This window comes from Marmota flaviventris, chromosome 14 (genome assembly GCF_047511675.1).
Source record: "Marmota flaviventris isolate mMarFla1 chromosome 14, mMarFla1.hap1, whole genome shotgun sequence".
NCBI lineage: Eukaryota > Metazoa > Chordata > Mammalia > Rodentia > Sciuridae > Marmota > Marmota flaviventris.
In genome coordinates, this window is record NC_092511.1 from 60,401,405 (window position 1) to 60,420,414 (window position 19,010).

General features: G+C 49.8%; 1 protein-coding gene across 3 annotated transcripts in view; it reads right to left on the reverse strand.

Moving 5' to 3' along the window:
• Positions 1-19,010, reverse strand: part of Sfxn5 (sideroflexin 5) — a 112,356-nt gene that overhangs the window by 17,966 nt on the left and 75,380 nt on the right. For 2 of the 3 annotated variants that reach the window (XM_027934496.2, XM_071601711.1), the window contains exons 11-13: positions 9,651-9,766; positions 7,447-7,532; positions 422-539 (exon numbers count right to left, since the gene is read on the reverse strand). In XM_027934496.2, the coding sequence (XP_027790297.1) occupies positions 422-539; positions 7,447-7,532; positions 9,651-9,766 (320 nt within the window). The remainder of the gene's footprint in view (positions 1-421; positions 540-7,446; positions 7,533-9,650; positions 9,767-19,010) is intronic. The other variant, XM_071601710.1, reaches the window with a different exon arrangement.

The window sequence follows — 19,010 nt, forward strand, 5'->3', positions numbered from 1 at the left end:
GTGGTCAGCTCTTGAAGAGCGCTCGATCAGCTCTTTGATCCCATCTTGAACAGTCCCCATGTGCTGCCTCAACTTAGAATCTTCACATTGGCTGATCCCAGGCCATGTGTCCACCCACCCACTTCTCACCTGGCCAGCTCCAGCCCAGCCTCCAGATCCCAGGGAAATGCCACTTCCCTCCAGACTCCGAGCTGCTGTCTCCTCCTACATTCAGCCCGATTTCTCCCATCCTAACCTCCCTTGAACTTGAACATCATTGTGTTGACTGCTTGACCTTCAACTCCAGTGGTCAGAGCCTGGGCCATTTGCCCTTCTAACCACAGTCCCTTGCACAGTGTTAGGGTATCAGCATGGGATAGTATTTGTTAATAAATGACCCAACTGCGCCCCTCCCTTCCCTGCCCTGGAGGCCCCCACTGACCTCTGACATCTGTGGGAAGAGGCTGATGGCCAGTGGCAGGGCCAGCCCGAAGGCTGCCAGGCACACGAGGCTTTGCACAGGTAGAAGCAGCCGGGGGCGCGCCTGCAGGAGAGCCGTCCTGTGGGGGAGAGGGAAGGAGGAGCCCCATGAGGCCCAAAGACAGGGTGGGCTGGCCACTAGCCACCACTCTTCCTCAGAGACAGGGCAGCCTGGTTCTATATCAGCTTCTAACTAAATAGATGGAACAAAATTCTGTCTTTGGGGCCCTCTTCCGTTGTCACTCTATCCTGCCCACAGGCCAGGCCTGAAGGACATTCTGATTGAACCCTGACTACTCAAACAATAAGCAAGCATTTGTGGGGCGCCCACCCACCATGTGGCCAGTCCTGTGCCAAGAAGGTCACATGTGGGGGAGACAATAGAGAAGGCTATTGGCCCCCTGCCCCTGGGGAGACTGGCAGGAGTGGAAAATGGCCCTCAGAGGCTTAAGTAACAAACAAACCGGAGTAGGTGGCATCCAGGGGAGAAGATAGAGCATCTGCACGCATGGGCACACATACACATATAGCCTGGAAGGGGAGGTCCTGCTCTACTGAGCGGAAGCCATCTTGAGGACCACCTCATCACTTGGATCCAGAGAAGGCCACGGACTTGCCCAAACCCAAGGCCACCTCTGTATGAGGCCACAGGGCTGCTTCCTGCACTCCTGATCCCGGCAAGTGCTGTCACCCTGGGCTGCTCCTGGCTCCCAACTTCAGGACCCTTTGCCAATTTCATCCTCAGCTTATCACAACTGGCACCAGCTCCCTATGGCAGACTTTGGAGGTGGGATTTCTGAGCAGGAGATGGGCAAGAAAAGTCCCCTCCAAGGCCTGGGGTACTGCAGCTCCAGGACAGAATGGGCTCCCCAGGCAGAGTGGGGGCCATGCCAGTTGGCAAGTGCACCATCCCAAGTTTGTCAGAGCTTTCCCCCTTCAGAGGGGACCAATACACTTCACTTGGGGAGGCCCCAGGGATGCCAGCAGAGTGGACTATTAGCCAGAGGATGTTAGGTGGGCACTATATCTGACCTCCGTAGCTGTAGCTGCGTGGCCCTCCACACGGCCAGCTCTTGGTGTGAAGGGCTGCTTTGCCCCTCCTCCAGTGGAGCACACCTGGGTAGGTGAGAGGCCTCTGCTAAAGTTTGGGTCTTACGTTCCCCTAATGGCTCATGTGTTAAAGGCTTAGTCTCCAGCTTGGAACTAGAGGGAGGTAGAGGAACTTTAAGACTGGGGCCTAGTGGGAAGTCTTCCAGTCATTGGGGTGGTGATCTCAAAAGGGACAAGGGGAGCCTCACCCCTTCCTCTTTCTCTTTTTCAATTCCTGGCCACAAGGGAGTAGGTTTGCTCTGCGACGTACTTTTGCCATGACATGCTGTGTCCTCACAGGCCCAGAGCAACAGGGTCCACCAACCATGGACTGAAACCTCTAAAACCACGAGCCAAAGTAAACCCTTTCCCTTTATGAATTGATTATTACAGGTATTTGTTACAGTAATGGAAAGCTGACTACCAGGGACCCTCTGGGGCAGAGACCCAGTGTAGGGGGCTGTAAGACCCTCACCTTCTAGATCAAGAATTCCAAGGGCATCTGGCCCTGAACAAAATTGGGAGCAGCCGTTCTCAAACTTGACTGTGCGTTGGAATGTTCTGGTCAGCTGATTAAAAAAGCAAACGTCCAAGGGTTCCTTAATCCCATGGTCCTTATTCAGTTGGTATTAGACCTGACAGTTTGCATTTTAAACAACCCCACATGAATCTAAAATAGAGGATCGCCAGAACACACTTCTGAGAAACTCTGCCCCAGATATTTCTGCTTAGGTATTAATAAAGATTCAGTTATTTATCAATTCTATTCAAGTAAAAGGATCAGCCCAGCCTGGCCCTCAGTAAGCGTCATTATTGCTGTAGATATTGCCCATGTTATGTGTGGGAAGGAGGTGAGATCCTGCACCTGCTCAGACCCTAAGATCTTCAGCTTCAAGTTAAGCCTAAATTGAACTATGGAGAGGGGGATTTCCACAGGACCAAGAGGAGCAGAACTAAGGTGCCTGGGTCAAGTTCAGACCCCTGGGAGGCTAGCACCCCTTCTCTCCCTCGTGTCATGTGAAGTCCACACCTTCCCGGTAATTGGCCCAAGGACCCCTGGCTTCTCAGGAGACGTGGAGGGGCTGCAGCAAGGCTGACACCAGCCTTAGGTGACTTCCAGCTCAGATCAACTTCTGGAGTAGAACATGAGGTGGGCCGCAGGCCTTGCTGTCCAAACTAGCACACAGGATGTGGACAGTGGGACTGCCTCGTGCTCAGGTGGTGAGATGGGAGGGTATGAATTTTCTGGAGGCAAGCGCCTGAGGTTCACTGAGGGCATGGAGAGTGTGGCTGCCTCCCTGATAGGTGAAGGGGCAGGTCACCAGGTGAAGGGGCAGGTCACCAGGTGAAGGGGCAGATCACGGCTCAGTCCATGGGACTTCCTGAGGGAGGTGGTGGGAACAACACTACATAGATTCCCTTCCAGGTAGGCTGTGAGCTGGGCTCCTCTCTCATGGGGCAGCTGGCCTAAGTCTCTCTGGGCAGGGAGTCTGGGAAGCCCCAGGCCTGTTATCTCAATGCAGGAAGGAGGCAAGCCCAAGGCTACAGCCAAACCCAAGCCTGAGGAGTCCCAGCCCAGAGCAGGCAGAGTGAACACAGCAGGGCGGGGGAGGGGAGGAGAGGGAAATGGCAGGGAGGGATTGGAAAGGCAGCTGGGGGAGTTAAAATATGCAGATGGAGAGATGTGCGAATGCCTGGAGAAAGGAAAGACCCGGATCCCAGGGATGAAGGAAGATGGGGGAGCGGACTCAGGGACCCACTGTGGGTGTGGCCTGGGCACCCCCCACCCAGTTTAGACCCAGCCTGGTGCATTTTCCAGGTGCATCCCAGGGTCTGGGAGAAGTGAGCCCTGCTCTGCTTCTCCTGATCAGCACAGGAGCCTGCCTCTGAGATGGGGGGATTCCATCTGGGGGGCTCATCCCAGCTCTGGTTGGTGAAGGCTGCAGGGGAGGACACCTGCTTGCCTTCCTGCCTGCACCCCCTGGAGAGCAGCCTCTGGGCCAGGAGTGGAGGCTCCTCTGCCTCTGACTTGAGACTTTTCCTTTTCATCTCAAGAGTCAAGTACAGTGGAGCTTGCAGAGTTCCCACCTCTCTCTTACCCTAGCAAGAAGCCCAGGCTCCTTGGCTCTGAGTGCTCCTGCTACAGAGGATAAAGTGAGGCCAGAGGCAAGTCGGGTCCCAGTCCCGGCTTCCACACAACAGCTGGTCTCCCCCATTGCTGTGCATTCCTTCAGCACTTGGAGCGCAGTTTTAGTTTGCGCTCCATTAATTTGCAAGTAGGCTGCTTTGTAAGTGTTCTTTTGTCTTTTTTTCTCTGGCTGTCCGGACTCCCTCACCCATGCGGGGCTCCCTGAGGGTGGGGGCTGCCCCTCCCAGCAGCCTCCTCAGTAGAGGCCCTGAACCAGTCCCCTGCACCTAAAGACTATGGGGTGCATGGCAGGGCCCCACCCACCCCGCAAAGAGCCAAAAAGCATCGGATGGTGCAAAATGCAAAGTCCAAAGAGCAAAGTGATGAAGGGGTAGTGTCCTCATTTTCCAGCTGGGAAACTGAGGTCCAGGGAAGCTCTGTGACCACATTGAAATGGCAGAAAGTGGTGGAGCAGGAGGGGCCTAGATTTCATTTTCCTAATGGAAGTCTCAGCTCACCCTGCTACATCGCCCTGCCGCTCCTGCCATGAAGACCTGCAGTAGGTGTGAGATCAGTAAATTGTTGAGGGCACACACTGGGCCTTATTCTTCTTGATTTTACTGGGGCAATTTGGGCTGGACTCTCTTCTCCCTAGAGTTTCTCCCAGGAGCTCCAGGGAAGGACCAACCCCTGGCAAGTCTTCCAGAAGCACCCAACAGCTAACCTCTCACTGCCAGGTAGGCTTCTTTGGACCCTGAATTTAATCAGACCATGTGGCATCCCAGACACTAGGCAGATCCCAGGCTGGAGAGGTCCAGAACTAGAATAATCTCCATGCCACCTCCTGTGACTCCCAAAACCAAATTTAGGTTCCCAAACCCATGGAACACTAACCACTTTCTGCAAACTCAACACAGATGCAAACTGGGAAGGCATCACAGACCATGTTTCCTTCCCAAAAATTCCTGCCAAAGGAGAGGCCCCCCCCCATGGCTTTGGCCAAATCAGCTTTCTCTCTCCTCTGCTTTGGTCCTCAGGATACCTGTAGAATGTGCTGGAAAGGCAACATCCTGAGATAGGAAGGGCTACAGCCTGGGCTCCATTGCTTGTTCTGCCTACCACAGAACACCCTGTCATTTTAGCCCAGCCATCCCCTGGGCTGTGACATGAGCCACAGGCAGATGTGACTCCATCCTCCCTGAGCCTTGGGGGACCAGCTTGCCCTAAGTTTCCATTGTCCTTTGAAGCCTATCTGTGATTAACGAAGCTTCTTTGCTTAACTTGTCCAGCAAGTGTTCTGTCTCACCAGATGGTGCGAGCGATCGGCAACCAGCGCCAGGTGAAACCGCCTCAGAGTTCCGAGGCTCAGGATTCAGAGGCCTCCTAGACAGAAAGCCTACCAACCTCATTTGCCCCTGTCTCTGTGTGTATTTGCAGTCAATGGTATTTGGAGACAACCTCAGTTTATGATAGAGTCAGGGACACAAAAAAGATTGTTTTCCTGTTTATTTTTGTTGCTTGCTTTTTTTTTTTTTTTGGTACCAGAGATTGAACCCAGGGGCACTTTACCATTGAGCCACATCCCCAGCCCTTTTTAAATATTTTACTTAGAGGCAGGGTCTCACTGATTTGCTTAGGGCCTCACTAAGTTGCTGAGGCTGGCTTTAAACTTGCAATCCTCCTGCCTCAACCTGGAGCCCCTGGGATACAGGACTGTGCCATCACATCCAGCTCTGGCTGCCATTTTCTTGATCCCAACACTCAATATGCCCTTGTTCAGATATTCCCAGAGGCTCTGCTCTCTTCTAGAGCCAGAGAGAGATCATGTCCTCAGCTGGGCACCCAGGGCCCCAGTGAATGCACTTTGTTTCAGCAAGGCGGGACTCCTCAGTGTCTGCACAACAGCCCACCATCCTGCTCAGCCCTCCCTATCCTGCTCTCTCAGGCTCAGGCGCAGCTCTCCTTGGAGACTAGCCCACCTTGCTAATGGACCCACAGTGCCCCCTCCTCTCAAGGTCACCTTGGCTCAGTCTCATCTGCTGTTGACCTGTGTGGGTCTTGCCCATCTCCCTTGTAACAATACAGGCATCCAAGCCAGGTCCCAAATCTGTTCCTTCCCCATCTCCATGCAGGGCAGGAGACTCTGATAATGTGGTGTGACCTGAACACCAGAGAGGCAGCCAGTGTGGTAGAAATGGCCCAGGATCTTCAGCCATTCTCCTGACTGTCCTGGCCCTGCCTTTCCCTAGTATGCAAAGGGAAGCAGACCACATAACTTTCTTTGCCTTCCTTTTAAAATCTGTAAAATGGGAACATCATAATACCTCATTGCCCTGTTAGGAGGTGTCGATGAGAGCATTTATTCACTCACTCATTCAACAAATTCTTCCTGAACATCAACTTTGTGCTGGGAACTGTGCTAGATCAAATGCAGGGCAGTAAGCAAGGGGGTTTACTTGCCTTCAAGGAGACCACATTTTAGGGGAGCAGAAAGACAATAAACAACTAGATAAATAATCTCAGACATTGATAACTGCAATGAAGATAGGAAAGGCTTTAAGAGGACAGAGGGAGCGATAGAGGCTGATTTCTTAATGGGGTGGTCAGGGGGGCCTCTCGAAAGCCCACTGAGAGAGGGCTAGGATGTAGTAAGTGCTTAATAATTCTAGCTGATGTGGGCTGGGGGTGGAGGTCAGTGGTAGAACACTTGCCTAGCATGCATGAGGCTCTGAATTTGATTCCCAGCACCATAAAACAACAACAATAACAGTAATAATAGTAATAACTGCTAGTTGATATTATCATTAGAATTGTAAGAATAAGAAGGTCCCAAATCTGGGGAGAAGCCTTTGTCCCAGAACCCACATGGAGTGCCCTGTATCCTCTCCTTATCCTACACTGCCCCCATTCTCCATCACTGCCTTGGGGGACCCCATGTCAGTGCCCCCAGGAGGGAGGGAGTGATCATCTCCTCCTGGTTACCTCACAAGGTTACCTAGTTACCTTACAGGGCTCTGCCCCTCTAGCTTCCCTCCACCTAGAGCCCCCCACCCTTGCTATTCTCCAGGCAAGAGCCTCCCCTAACCTCAGGCCTGCCCAGGCCTTAGTAGGTAGGCCGTTCCTCCTGCCCCCTCTACTCAGTCTCTGCAGCAAGATTTCAATCAGTCTCTGTGATTCAGTTTCACACTCATTCATTAACAGAATCACTGTTATTGGTATTATGATGTTCCCTTATTTCTTGACAGTCATGACAAATATGTCCTTAGAACATCCTTCTGAGGGTGGGTGGGGCAGGGAGGTTATTATTACTTGTGTTTTCTCCAGTGGAGAAACCAAGGCTTGCCTCAGGACAGGTGTTTGCAAGGGCTGGCACTGGCCCCAGATCTAGTCTTCCTACCTGAATCCTCAGACTGCCTTCACAATAGCCTCGCACTCTTCACTCAGAAGGCCCTGTGTGCCTGCACACGCGCACACTCACAATCACGCACACAGACTTCTGCCCCCACCCCTGAACCGTCGGCTGGTCAGGGCAGGCCAGCCTTGTCCGTAGGCTGTGTCTCGCAGCCCCTAGCATGAGGCCTGCAGAAGACAAGTCCACGAATTCTCCCGGGATTCCAGCAGCACTGCCCGGGAGAGTCTGAAAATAGAGCAGGACCTTTTTCACCCCTGGAACAAACTGGGCAGGCTGCCAGTGGCTCCCTTGTCCCTTGCCCTAGACCCTCCCCTTCCCCCCTCCCCAGAGGCCCCCCAGTCCTGGCTGCCCAACTCACTTCTCCAGCATGGACATGACGATTGGGGGCAGCACCAGGATGGGCATGGGCAGGACCACTCGTGTCAGCGCCGTCTCAAGCAGGGCCTGAGGGTAAGATAGGCTGGGGTGAGAGGGGCATCTGGGGTGGGGGACAGCCACCTGGCAACAGACCCCACCCTGAGCCCTAGGTGTGTGTGCTGCTGCTAAGCACATCTGGCAGCGTGGAATTATTCATGGAATCGCTCACAAAGCCGTACTCCAGACAGCAGAAAAAGCCACCTCTGGCTTCTCACCATGCACATTTGGAAAGAGCAGATTCCTGTCACCTACCATATGTGGGGGCGGGGCAGTGACAGAAGCAGCCCCAGGAAGGGACTGGTGCTCAGGGAGGTGCCTTGGGTGTGAGGGGACAGCCTCCTCAGCCCAGGATGTGCAGTGGCCCAGGAGCAGTATATGGAGGACCCGAGATGCTCGCAAAGCAGGAGCAGGAAGGGGCATGCTGAGCCATGGCCGAGGGAGGACAGAGATTCTGGGTTTACTTATTTTTTTTTTTAATTTAATATTTGATATCTCTTAAAGACAAAGATGCAGAACATCTTGTGTCTCCTGGCTCTGGGTGAGTCTGTCTGTCTTTCTTTTTTTGGTACTGGGGATTGAACCCAGGTGTTTTACCACTCTGCTACACCTCCAGCTATTTTTATTTTTTCTTTTGAGACAGGGTGTTTTTAAGTTGCTGAGAGTCTCACTAATTTGCTGAGGCTGGCCTTAAACTTGCAATCCTCCCACCTCAGCCTCTGTAGTCGCTGGGATCATGGACATGCACCACCAGGTCTTGCTGGTTGAGTCTTTCTTAGACACAAGAGGTCAGTTTTGTAAGGATACATGCTTCTGTGGAGTGCCTGCAGGGTCTCCATTGGGGATCTGCCCTGAGCTTTGATTTTAGCATTCCTGTGAGGCCACAGACTGGGGCTAAGCTCAGTGGCAGTTCTGTGTTTGGATGGCCATTGGGGAAGTCTCTTTAACCCCAGGGACTCCCATCCTGAGAGGAGTTTCCAGGAAGGGCTCACAGTCCACAGATTCCTGGAGCAAGGAATGGACCAGGTTAGTCTGTAGAAAGCCCAGGGCTGTAGAAGAGCAGGGGTTTCCTTGCTTGTGGGCCCATGAGGGGGTATCACAGTTGCCCCCCTCACAGCGGCTGGGGGGAAAGGATAGAGTAGAGGTAGGAGCTGGGGCCAGGTAGGAAACAGGCTAAATCCCCTCCCTGATAGGCTCAGGGCTAAACGCTTCTCCTAAGAACTTGTGCTCTTCATGATCAGGGAGGCCAGCGAGAGGATGCTCCAGGCCCTGAATAAGGTGTTAGAAGGACAGAGGGCTGAGGACCAGGGCAACGGGCAGAGGACACATTGTTGGCGTGGCACCTCATCTGTGTCTCTCCCTAGCCCCAGATGGGCACTGACTTTCCTGGTGGCCACTGGGGAGAGGATGAGGACCGAGAGAGGGCTCTCCCCAGATGAAAGGCTTTTGGAGAAAGCTTCAGGAGCAGAGGTAAGACTTGGGTCCCACGTGGGAGCTACAGAGGGACAGTGGCAGGAGCAGGTGAAGGCTCAGCTACCTCATGGCTGACCACTGCTCATCCCCAGCACTGAGGACAGAGCCCAGGGCAGCAGGACGAGCCAGACCACCATTAAGAGGAAGGCTAAGGTGGGGAATGCACAGAATATGCCCATGGCGGAGGGTGCTGTTTCTTCAATCACAGCTCTGGAGTGGGCGGGGCTAGTGAAACTGAGGTGAGGGGACGGTCTTGTCACAAAACATTCTTCTCCAAATCACACCAGAGGCCTCTGCAAGCCTGGAATCCCAGAGCTCATGGTTTGGGGTCCCAGAAGTGTGCTGCAGAAGTGCCACTCTCCTCCTGCTTCCTGTTTGTACCCAAAAGAGAGTGAAGGCCCAGGCAGCAGAGCCCTGGGTTCTGGGCACAGGGAGAAAGCTCTGGGGGAGTCTCCTCTGCCCTCATCAATTAACACCTCATCTGAGGATCTGGGTCCTGAGGGACTGGGACAAGAACTGTGGACTTTTCACAGTGGCGATGGGAGGAGAGGTTGGAGAGAAGCAAAGGCGTGTCCAGGGGGACAGATGGCAGGTGGGAGTGGGTGGGGAGGAGACGTTAAGAGGGCAAAACCAATCCCCGCCCCCCAGGGTCCCTTGTGCTCCCAGGCTACCCACGTGTCTGGCTGCAATCTTGGAAGAGCCCACGAGGTTGCCGTCGGCGTCCAGGACATCGATGCCTTCCTCCAGTTCCCCGTACCGCATCAGGACCACATTGCAGATGTTGGCACTGGCTGGAGAGAGAGAGGTGCAGGGGATATGGCACTGCACCTGCGGGTGCCACCCCCTCCTCACTGTCAGGCCTCCACACCCCAGCCACAGGGTCCTGAATGAGTGCTAAGGCTGAGAAGGTCGGGGCAGGCCAGGTTCTATTGCCCCTTTGCCTATCAGCCTGGTGTGGGATTTGGGGACCTTGGGAACCTGGTGAGCAAAGATGGAAAATAATGGATGTTGGGGGGAAACCGTTCAGGACTTAGGGACAATGCTGCTTTCTTGTCCTCTGGGCCAGGCCCCATAGGCAGGTGCAGTGGACGCCCATCTGCAAGGGCTGTCTGGCCTCCAGACACATCCCCCTGGAGTCTGATGTTCCACCATCATGAACACTGCCCCGTGGGCTACCCCATCCATTCAAAATATCAGTCCCCACATTCAGTCCCTTGTGCCTCAGAGTGAATCAAATTCCCAGAGAGATTTGCATCCCTGACAGCAGGTGCCAAAGCCGGCAGGAACCTCAGTGCTCACCCAGCACCACCTCCTCATCATATGGATGGAAAACTGAGGCTGGGGTGGGGGGGAGGTTACTTATATGAGGTCACACAGCAAAGTGGAACAGAGCAGAAAGACTACAAGGCCTCAACCTTTGGGTACCCAGGGGACTAGGCAGCACAGTTCTTCCAACGTTTGAATTCCTTTGTTCGGCCATGCCCTTCCCTGTCTCAGCTGAGATTTGGAGACCTGCGCTGAGGGGAGCTTCCTGGCTCCTAAGTTCAGCACTAGATATGGCGTCTGTGGGCCCCACATCAGCGGGTGCCTACAGCAGGGTGCCTTTTCCTGCTCCCTTTCACTGGGATGCACAAGGCCAGGCCTGGACTCATCATAGTGGGGTGTAGATGCAGCCCTGCTTCAGGATGGAAATGGGGAGACTTGAGGGTGGTGGGCGGGTGGGAAGTGGGGGGTGACAAATGCAGAGCCCGCCTGCTTCACTCCTCCCCCCAAAGCGCCTTGCTGTGTTTAAAGTTTTAATTTTTGCTAATTAATGTCAATTAATTTTGTATAATGAGTGTTTAATTTTGGGGAGTGTGTGAGCCTGGGAGCGACTGCAGTTCTGGGCTGTGAACGCTGATTAGCATCCGCACCTGCTGCTCCCCCCACTCCAGTGGGGGGGCACCCGGGTTTGGGGAGCTGGAGAGCAGCGGGGCCCAGTGAGCTGGCGGAGTGGGAGGGAGCCCACAGATGCTCCTGGGGCCTGAGCCAACAGTTGGGGGCCCCCGAGGTCCAGGGTGCTCACAGCTGGGAGACAGAGCTCTGCAGATGAGGGGTGGGTGACTTGAGACCCTGGGGTCTCTTAGCCTCAGTCCCCTGTTTCAATCAAGTAGGGAGGTGGAAGAAACTGAGGCGAAGACCGAGAGGCTCTGCAGTCTTTGGGGAGGAAAAGCAGGAGAGCAGATTCAGCAGTACAATGTATTTAGAGCACATATGCCATCTTTGAGCATCTCTACTGTTGCCACACGACACTCGGCAATGCTAACATGGGCAGACCCTCTAAGGCTGGGACTCAGGCCTTGGGCCCCTCCTGTCCCCACAGCAGACATGCTCACCTGTTTTGGCTCTCAACCAGGGGTGATTTTAGGAGACATTTGGCCACATCTGGAGATGCTTTTTATTATCTCATAATCTGGAGTTGGGGTGGGGTTGGGGGTGGGGCTGCTGCTGGCATCTAGTGGGTTGAGATCAGGGATACTGCTACACCCCTGCAATGCACAGGACACCTTCACATGACAAAGGATTACCCAGCCCCAAGTCATGTTGACATGCAAAAATCCTTGTCTTAACCACAGCCAGAGACGGAATTAGGAAGGTGAATTGGAGGTAAAGGAGATTTGGGGCAGCAGGAAAGGACCTGGAGGAGGGGTTGGGAGCCTGGGTTGGGGGCTTTCTGGGCTTGGGCTTCAATTTGGCTCTCTCTGCTTATCTCCAAAAGTGAGCTCCTGCAGGCCCAGGACACCCAGGGCTCAGGGCTCAGAAAGGTACCCCCAGGGTGGCATAGGGAAGCTGGCATTGGGCCTCTGTGTTAGTAGGACGCCCTCTAGTGGCAGTATGAATGTTCTGCATCCCCAGGCCCCTGGGGCTGCCAGGCCCTCAGTTCCCAGGAGAGCCAAGAAAAACCAGTGGAAGGAAGAGTGGGGTTTTCTGCCCTGAAAGGCATCAATCCCTGCCCTTGGAGAATGCCTTCCATCACCAATGCCACTGCACCCACAATGTTCCAGGAAAGGCAAAGTTACAGGACCATGATCCAGGGAACATGCATCTCCTTAAGGTCAGGGTGGCCAGCTCTGTGAAAACTTGAGCAGCTGCCCCCACTTCCCCCAGTGGGCCTCCCTGAGTATAAAAGGAGAGGCAGCATATAGGGATCCCTGGGCACAGATTATGTTCACATGAAATGCCAGCCTCTGCACCTGTACCCATGCCGGTCAAGGAAGCCAGGGACAGGCGAAATGTCTCTAGTCCCCATTTTGTGAGTTTATGTCTGGGGGAGACAAAGCAGAAGGAGTGTAGACTTGGGGTGGTGATGGATCAGTCCCAGGCTCACTGTGGCATCTCACTGACTCTCTGAAATTCCCAAGTGTGGAGTGTAGGGCTCACAGGGCAGAGTAGGACTTAGTTTCAAATTAAAATCCACGTGAGACAAAAGAAGCAGCACTGAAGGAAACCAGCCTCCTTCCTTCCCCACAGACAGCCACTTTAAGGACACTATTGGGGACTAACAATGCCCACCAGCCTCATCTAAGCTGGATTGGGAAAAAAAGAAAACTCTAATGCACAAAATGGGGGAAGCTCTCAGGCCCCTTCTGGGAACAACTGCCTATGGGCTACTGCCTGTGTGGAGGGTGTACGTCCATCATCTCTCTGTTGATTGTGTACACAGGTGGTCCAACTAGTAGCTTGTATACATACAAGCTACTAGTTACTCCTGCCTTTGAGCAATGAGACCGTGACCTGTTTGTGATTTCATTTCCATGATTTAATCGAGAACTTTTAATTCTGCTGTACCTCTTCCTTTGAAATCTTCCCAGGTCCCTCTTAGTCTACTCCTGGGAAGTCCAGCTTCTAGACAGAGGCATTCAGAGCCCAAGCAAGGTGTGTGTGTGTGTGTGTGTGTGTGTGTGTGTGTGTGAGAGAGAGAGAGAGAGAGAATGCAACCATGGGTCTCCTTTCTGACATACCAGCAAGATGTACTATTGACAGTATCAGCAGGTTAATTAAGCAGTCTGTTAGTGATAATGTTAAGAAGACTGGCACATTTTCAACTCAGATTGACACCATTCAAGACTCAGGCGTAACTAATGTTGGAGCAGCAATGCTAGGAGATGTCATGGAACAAGAGAGGGAGAGATACAGAGACACACACACACACACACACACACACACACACACAGATTGCTTCATGCTGATAGCAAACTCAGTGTCAAGTCCTGAGCAAAATATGCTCTCAACTGCTGCAGATGTTCTCACATCCAACCCATTGCGATGCAAAATCATGCAGATTGTGAACAGTTAATGAAGCACCCAGTGTAACAGGGACAGCATGGGGGAAAGGGAGGAGCAGTAGACAAACATGAGCAAAAGTTCTCAGAAGGAAGGCTACAGGGGAGCTTGCCCCCCACCAGGTTAGAATAGACAACATATAGGTGAATGCCGTGAACTGGTCCCTCAACACATACACCTGTGTTGCAAACAGATTGGTAGGAGAGCCACCGCAGTATCCACTAACGGGGGGGGGGGGGGGGGGGGGGGAAGCTCATTCAAACACAGGTGGAGCAGTGCTCTACTGATTTGAGAAAAAATGAGATATCATAACTCCTCAATTCTAAGATGCATTTCCCCATATTTTAATGTTTTAAAAATCATGATGTGCCTTACTGTCAATGTTGGGACATTGGTGGGGGGGATCTTACCTGCTACCCCAAACCATTGCCTGTACCTGTAAGGACTTAGCTACTTGTAGAGGAATCTCTTCATTCAAGTGTCACCTCAGCCGACCACAGCAATCCATACAGAATTTGAACTTAAACTTAGATTCCTAATTGTTGCCTAAAACATCTTTTTAAAACTTACACTATAATGGTGCAAGGACATGAAAAGTTATTGTACATGCAGAAGATCGTCTGCCAGATACCAGGCAATGCAATTAAAGGCAGTAGAAATTGCCAAACCATAGATAGCTACCCTAAAGAAATGCTTGCCCATATGCACAAAGAGACATTTACAAGGATGTTAATTATAGCACTGTTTGTAAGAGCAAATAATTAGAAACAACCTAAATGTCCACCATTAGGGAACTCACATGGGAAGTTCTCCAAAACAAATTGTTATGTGAAAAAAAGCTACTGAGTGTGTGTGCATGATGATTTACTGTATGTAAAAACCCTGTAATTGCTATAGACACATCTATGTGTGCACAAATCCACAGGTAACACTTTGGAAGGCTCACAGCCACCCCAGGCTGCTGCCCTTGGAAAAGGCTCTCAATTTGAGACTCGGGGGTTATTGAGAGATTTCACTTTTTACACTAAATGTTTCCATATTATTTGATTTTTTTAAACAATGGAATGTAATAATTACCCTCGAAAGCCATCCATGGCAGACGAGATCTATTTTTAATCCATAGTATAAAGAAACTGGGGAAATATACATTGATACTTATATTTATTTTACATGATAAACAAAGGGCCACTAAATTTAAGACATGACTGACACCCAGCAGCTGTTCTACCTCCAAAAGATTAGTCCAAATAGGAATACTCCTCCCCTTGAGGGTGATTGGCCAGGAAGGGTCACGTGACCAAAACCCAGCCAATGAGAAGCGCCTCCTGGGACTGGGAAGTCTCCTCCCATCTGAGAAGGGGTACCCAGCAGACACGGTGTCGAGTCCTCTGACTGCTGGGTCTCCAGGTGATGCTTGGAATTGCTGCTGCCTTCTTAGGTCTATGAGAGGAGCTAACTGGAAGAAGAAGCCCATGAGCACTGGCGGAGCCGAGCCAGAAGAAAGATGGGGCCGGCCTGGGTGCCTCCCCCAAGACTTGCCCTTTGTAAAGTAATAAATTCCTTTGTTACTTAAGCTAGTTAGAGTGGAGGGTTTGGGCTTCAGCCAAAAACATCAACACGATAAAGAAAGAACTTTAGAAAATTAAGAAAAAGGTGCAGTGATCAAAAATCACAGTAAACTACTTATAAATATGAGTACAAAAAACCAATAGCCATAAGTCAATCTGACCAATAGCCAAAGACCGATAATTAATCTAAGAAAAAGCAAATTTGCAAGAGTTCTTATGTTTCAGAGATTGATCCTCCTTGGTTAAATAGTTTATAAGCTATTCGTGGCCTATGGTTTGTTTTTCCCACTTTGTTTTTGTGAATTTTGTTGTTGTTGTTTCCCATTCTGGGGATTAAACTCAAGTTCCTTCTACCACCGAGGTGCATCCCTAATCCTTGTTGTTTTATTTTTGAGATAGGGTCTTGCTACATTTCCAAGGCTGGCCTAGAAATTGTAATCCTCCTGTCTCAGCTTCCCTAGTTGCTGGGATTACAGGTGTGAGCCACACTTGCCACTTCTTTGATAGTGTCTTCTGTCACATAGTTTAATAAGTAGTGAAATAAATAATTCTTTTCCTTCTATATGCTTTTTGTGTTATTAAGAAATTTTAGAGCTGGGCACAGTGGCACATGCCTGTAATCCCAGAGACTTGGGTGGCTGAGACACAAGGATCACAAGTTCAAAACCAGACTCAGTAATTTAGTGAGGTCCTGAGCAACTTAGCGAAACCCTGTCTCAAATAAAACAAAACAAAAACAGGTAAGAACGTGGCTTGGTGGTTAAGTACCCCTGGGTTTAATTCCTGGTACCACAAGAAAAAAAAAGAGAGAGAGAGAGAGAAATAAATAAATAAATTCTACTCAGATGTTCATCCATATTTTCTTCAAAAAATTTAAAAATTCTACTTTTCACATTTAGGTCTTTATCTGGAATTCATTTTTGAATCTGATATGAAATAGAGATCTCTTTCTTGCTTTCTTCTTTTTGGAAACCCAAATGCCCAATAAGTTAAGAAAAGATTCAAACCATACTGGGAATTGGAAAAACACAAATTAAATTGAGAAATAAGCCAGGCATGGTGATGCATGCCTATAATCCCAGCAACTCAGGAGGCTGAGGCAGGAGGATCAAAAGTTAAAGGCCAGTATGGGTCTTTAGTGAGATCCTGTTTCAAAATAAAAAATAAAGTGGTCTGGAGAATGTAGCTCAGAGGTGGAGCACCCCTGGATTTAATTCCCAGTGTTGCAAAAAATAAAATAAAATAAATAGACAACAAAACAAACCCTTTCAGATAGACAAAAAATTTAAAAGATTGATAATATCAAATGTTGAAAAGGACATAAGAAACATAAGATCATATCCTGCAGGTTCAGTAAAAGCCAGTGTGCCCATTTGGCAATCTCCAGGAAAATTAAAGGGCACACCCTCCAACACTCATTCCACTTTTAGGTGCATAACCCTGGATTCACAACACTGGTCACATGATGTCGGGCCCAGATGGGTTTCTTTTTTTTCTTAAGCCTCCTAGGTGGACATGATACAGATGAAGGTTTGATAATCCCTATCCAGGAAAAAACCATTCACATGCACATGGACACATGTACAAGGTTGTTTGAGCAGGACTGTGTGTAACAACCTAAACATCTTGATGCATCAACTGTGGATAGTCCTGTAGAACAGGAGAACATCTGTAGCAGCTGAAATGGACACATACATGTTAACATGGATAAAATCTCAAAACCACAATGGAAAGCAAGTTTCAAAAGGACATATACTGTATCATATAGTGAATACAAATGTTTAAAAATATAAAAACAAGCCAGGTGTGGTGACATACTCCTGTAATCTCAGTTATTTGGGAAGCTGAGGCAGGAGGATTTTGAGTTCAAGGCCAGTTTGGGCATTTTAGTGAGACCTTGTTTCAAAATACAAATGTAAAAAGAACTAGGGATACAGCTCAGTGGTAGAGTGCTTGCCTAGCAGGCGTGAGGCCCTGGGTTCCATCCCCAGCACTGAAAACAAAAACAAAACAAACAATGACAAAATACCGTTGATGGTTTGAGACACATGCACATAGGATAAAAACCTAGCTGTGCACAGTGGTGCACACATGTAATCCCAGTGCCTTGGGAGGCTGAGGCAGGAGGATTGCGAGTTCAAAGCCAACCTCAGTAAAAGTGAGGTGCTAAGCAACTCAGTGAGACCCTGTCTCTAAATAAAACACAAAACGGCTGGGGATATGGCTCAGTGGTCGAGTGCCCCTGAATTCAATCCCTGGCACCCCAAAAATAAAAAATAAAAACCTAAATGGGAAGGATACACAGGCTGTAGGCCAACGGCCATCCTTGGGGAGAAGAGACCCAAATTAAGAAGGCAGAGAGTACAGAGTGTTTTGAGCACACTTATCATTTTGTTTTTCTATTTCCTCATTTTTTCTTGTGTTTGAAATATTTTATAATTTTCAAAAATTGCCATGGAAAGAACTACCTCTGTGTTTAAAAAGGATAAATTGGAATTTTAAGACTTCCATGGAAAGACATCCAAAATTTATTGTGAGAGCATAAAGCAATTTACTGTGTTCATATTTGATCCCATTTATGTTCATTTGTATTTATTTAGGTATAATAAATAAGCACTGACTTATATACTTTGAGATGTTTACTTGAATTTGGAGGGAGATACATTAAACTCATCTCTGGATGACTATTTAACTTTAGAAAAAAAAATCATATTATCAGAAAAAAAAAAATGGAGCCATTTTTATTAAGCAAAGTACCACAGTAGTACACAGAATTCTTGAGTTCCCATTTTGAGGTCCAAACTGACTTCTAGCAGATTCCACTTCCTCATCTGGAAGGATGGTCTGGCATTGCTGGGCTCCCTCCCCTTCCCCTTCTCTTTCTCTTCCCTTCCTCCCTCTTTTCCTGCCTCCCTCCCTTCCTCTATTTTGCAGGTAGCCGTGCACATAGTAAACAATTCGAATTGTGTAAAAGTGTGAATATTTGCTATAAGTCTTTCCCAACCCTGATTCTTAGGGTTCTCCTAAGAACCTTCACCCGCCTTCTCCAGGTTCTCCTGTCCTCCAGAGATGACCTATGCATTTACAAGTGCACACGTACGCACATCACCCCCCCCCCCTACACACACACACACTCTCTCATGCAAATCACAGCAAGATACACCCCTCCGATTTAAAGGAGTGATGATTACCCAATGAAGATGTATACCCTAATATTTGCTTCATTTCACAATATTCCGTTACTCCATCTGAGCGGCAGTGCTAAATGGCACAGATTTTCTTTTAAATAGCTTGAGAATCTGGGGAGAGTTTCACAACCCATATTGAAGTGTCACCAACTCAGGACTGGGAATTTCTGGACTGAAAAATCAGCCTGCAAATCTAGGAGTAGGCTGATTCTGAAGTTTGGAATCTCTTAATGTAAGATCCTGCTAGCACATTCATCTCCTGAAAAGCTCCTTCTTGTCGCAGCTGCTCCCTCCTTTGAGACTGTGCACTGGTTCCCTTTAGCCATAAGATAAAGCTCAAACCCTAAACCTGTACTCCAGGCCCCAACATGCCCCACCCTTTCCTGGCAGTCTCCTGCTCCCAACTATAATCACCACCCTTCCCCTGGTCTTGAGCTGCCTCATCTTCTCTGCCTCTGGGTTTCTCTGCCTTCTGGATTTTAGGAATTACAAAATCTCTGAATTGGAAGGCCATTTGTTCTATAAATATTTATTGAGCACCTACTATATGCCAGGTCCTGGGCAAGCTGCCCAGAAACTGGTGATTCGGCCACATGTGAATGCCCCTCACATTTTTTTTTTGAGCCAGTCTGCTAATCAGATATTTCCCTAAATCCCAGGGGTCAGAGACTCATTCCAATAACAGACTATCACATTTTCAGAAGGTTCTATCTCTCTTGCTGGGCTCCTACTTGTCAGAGATACTTGGATACAGACTCCTCCTTTCTGGACATTCTCCCTGCCCCCAATACTGGGAATTGAACCAGAGGGTTGTAGAGGTGAGTGGGCTCTACCACTGAGCTACATCCCCAACCCTTTTTATTTTTTGATTTGGAGACAGGGTCTCCCTAAGTTATCCAACCTGGCCTTGAACTTGCCATCCTCCTGACTCAGCCTCCAGAGTCACTGGGATTACA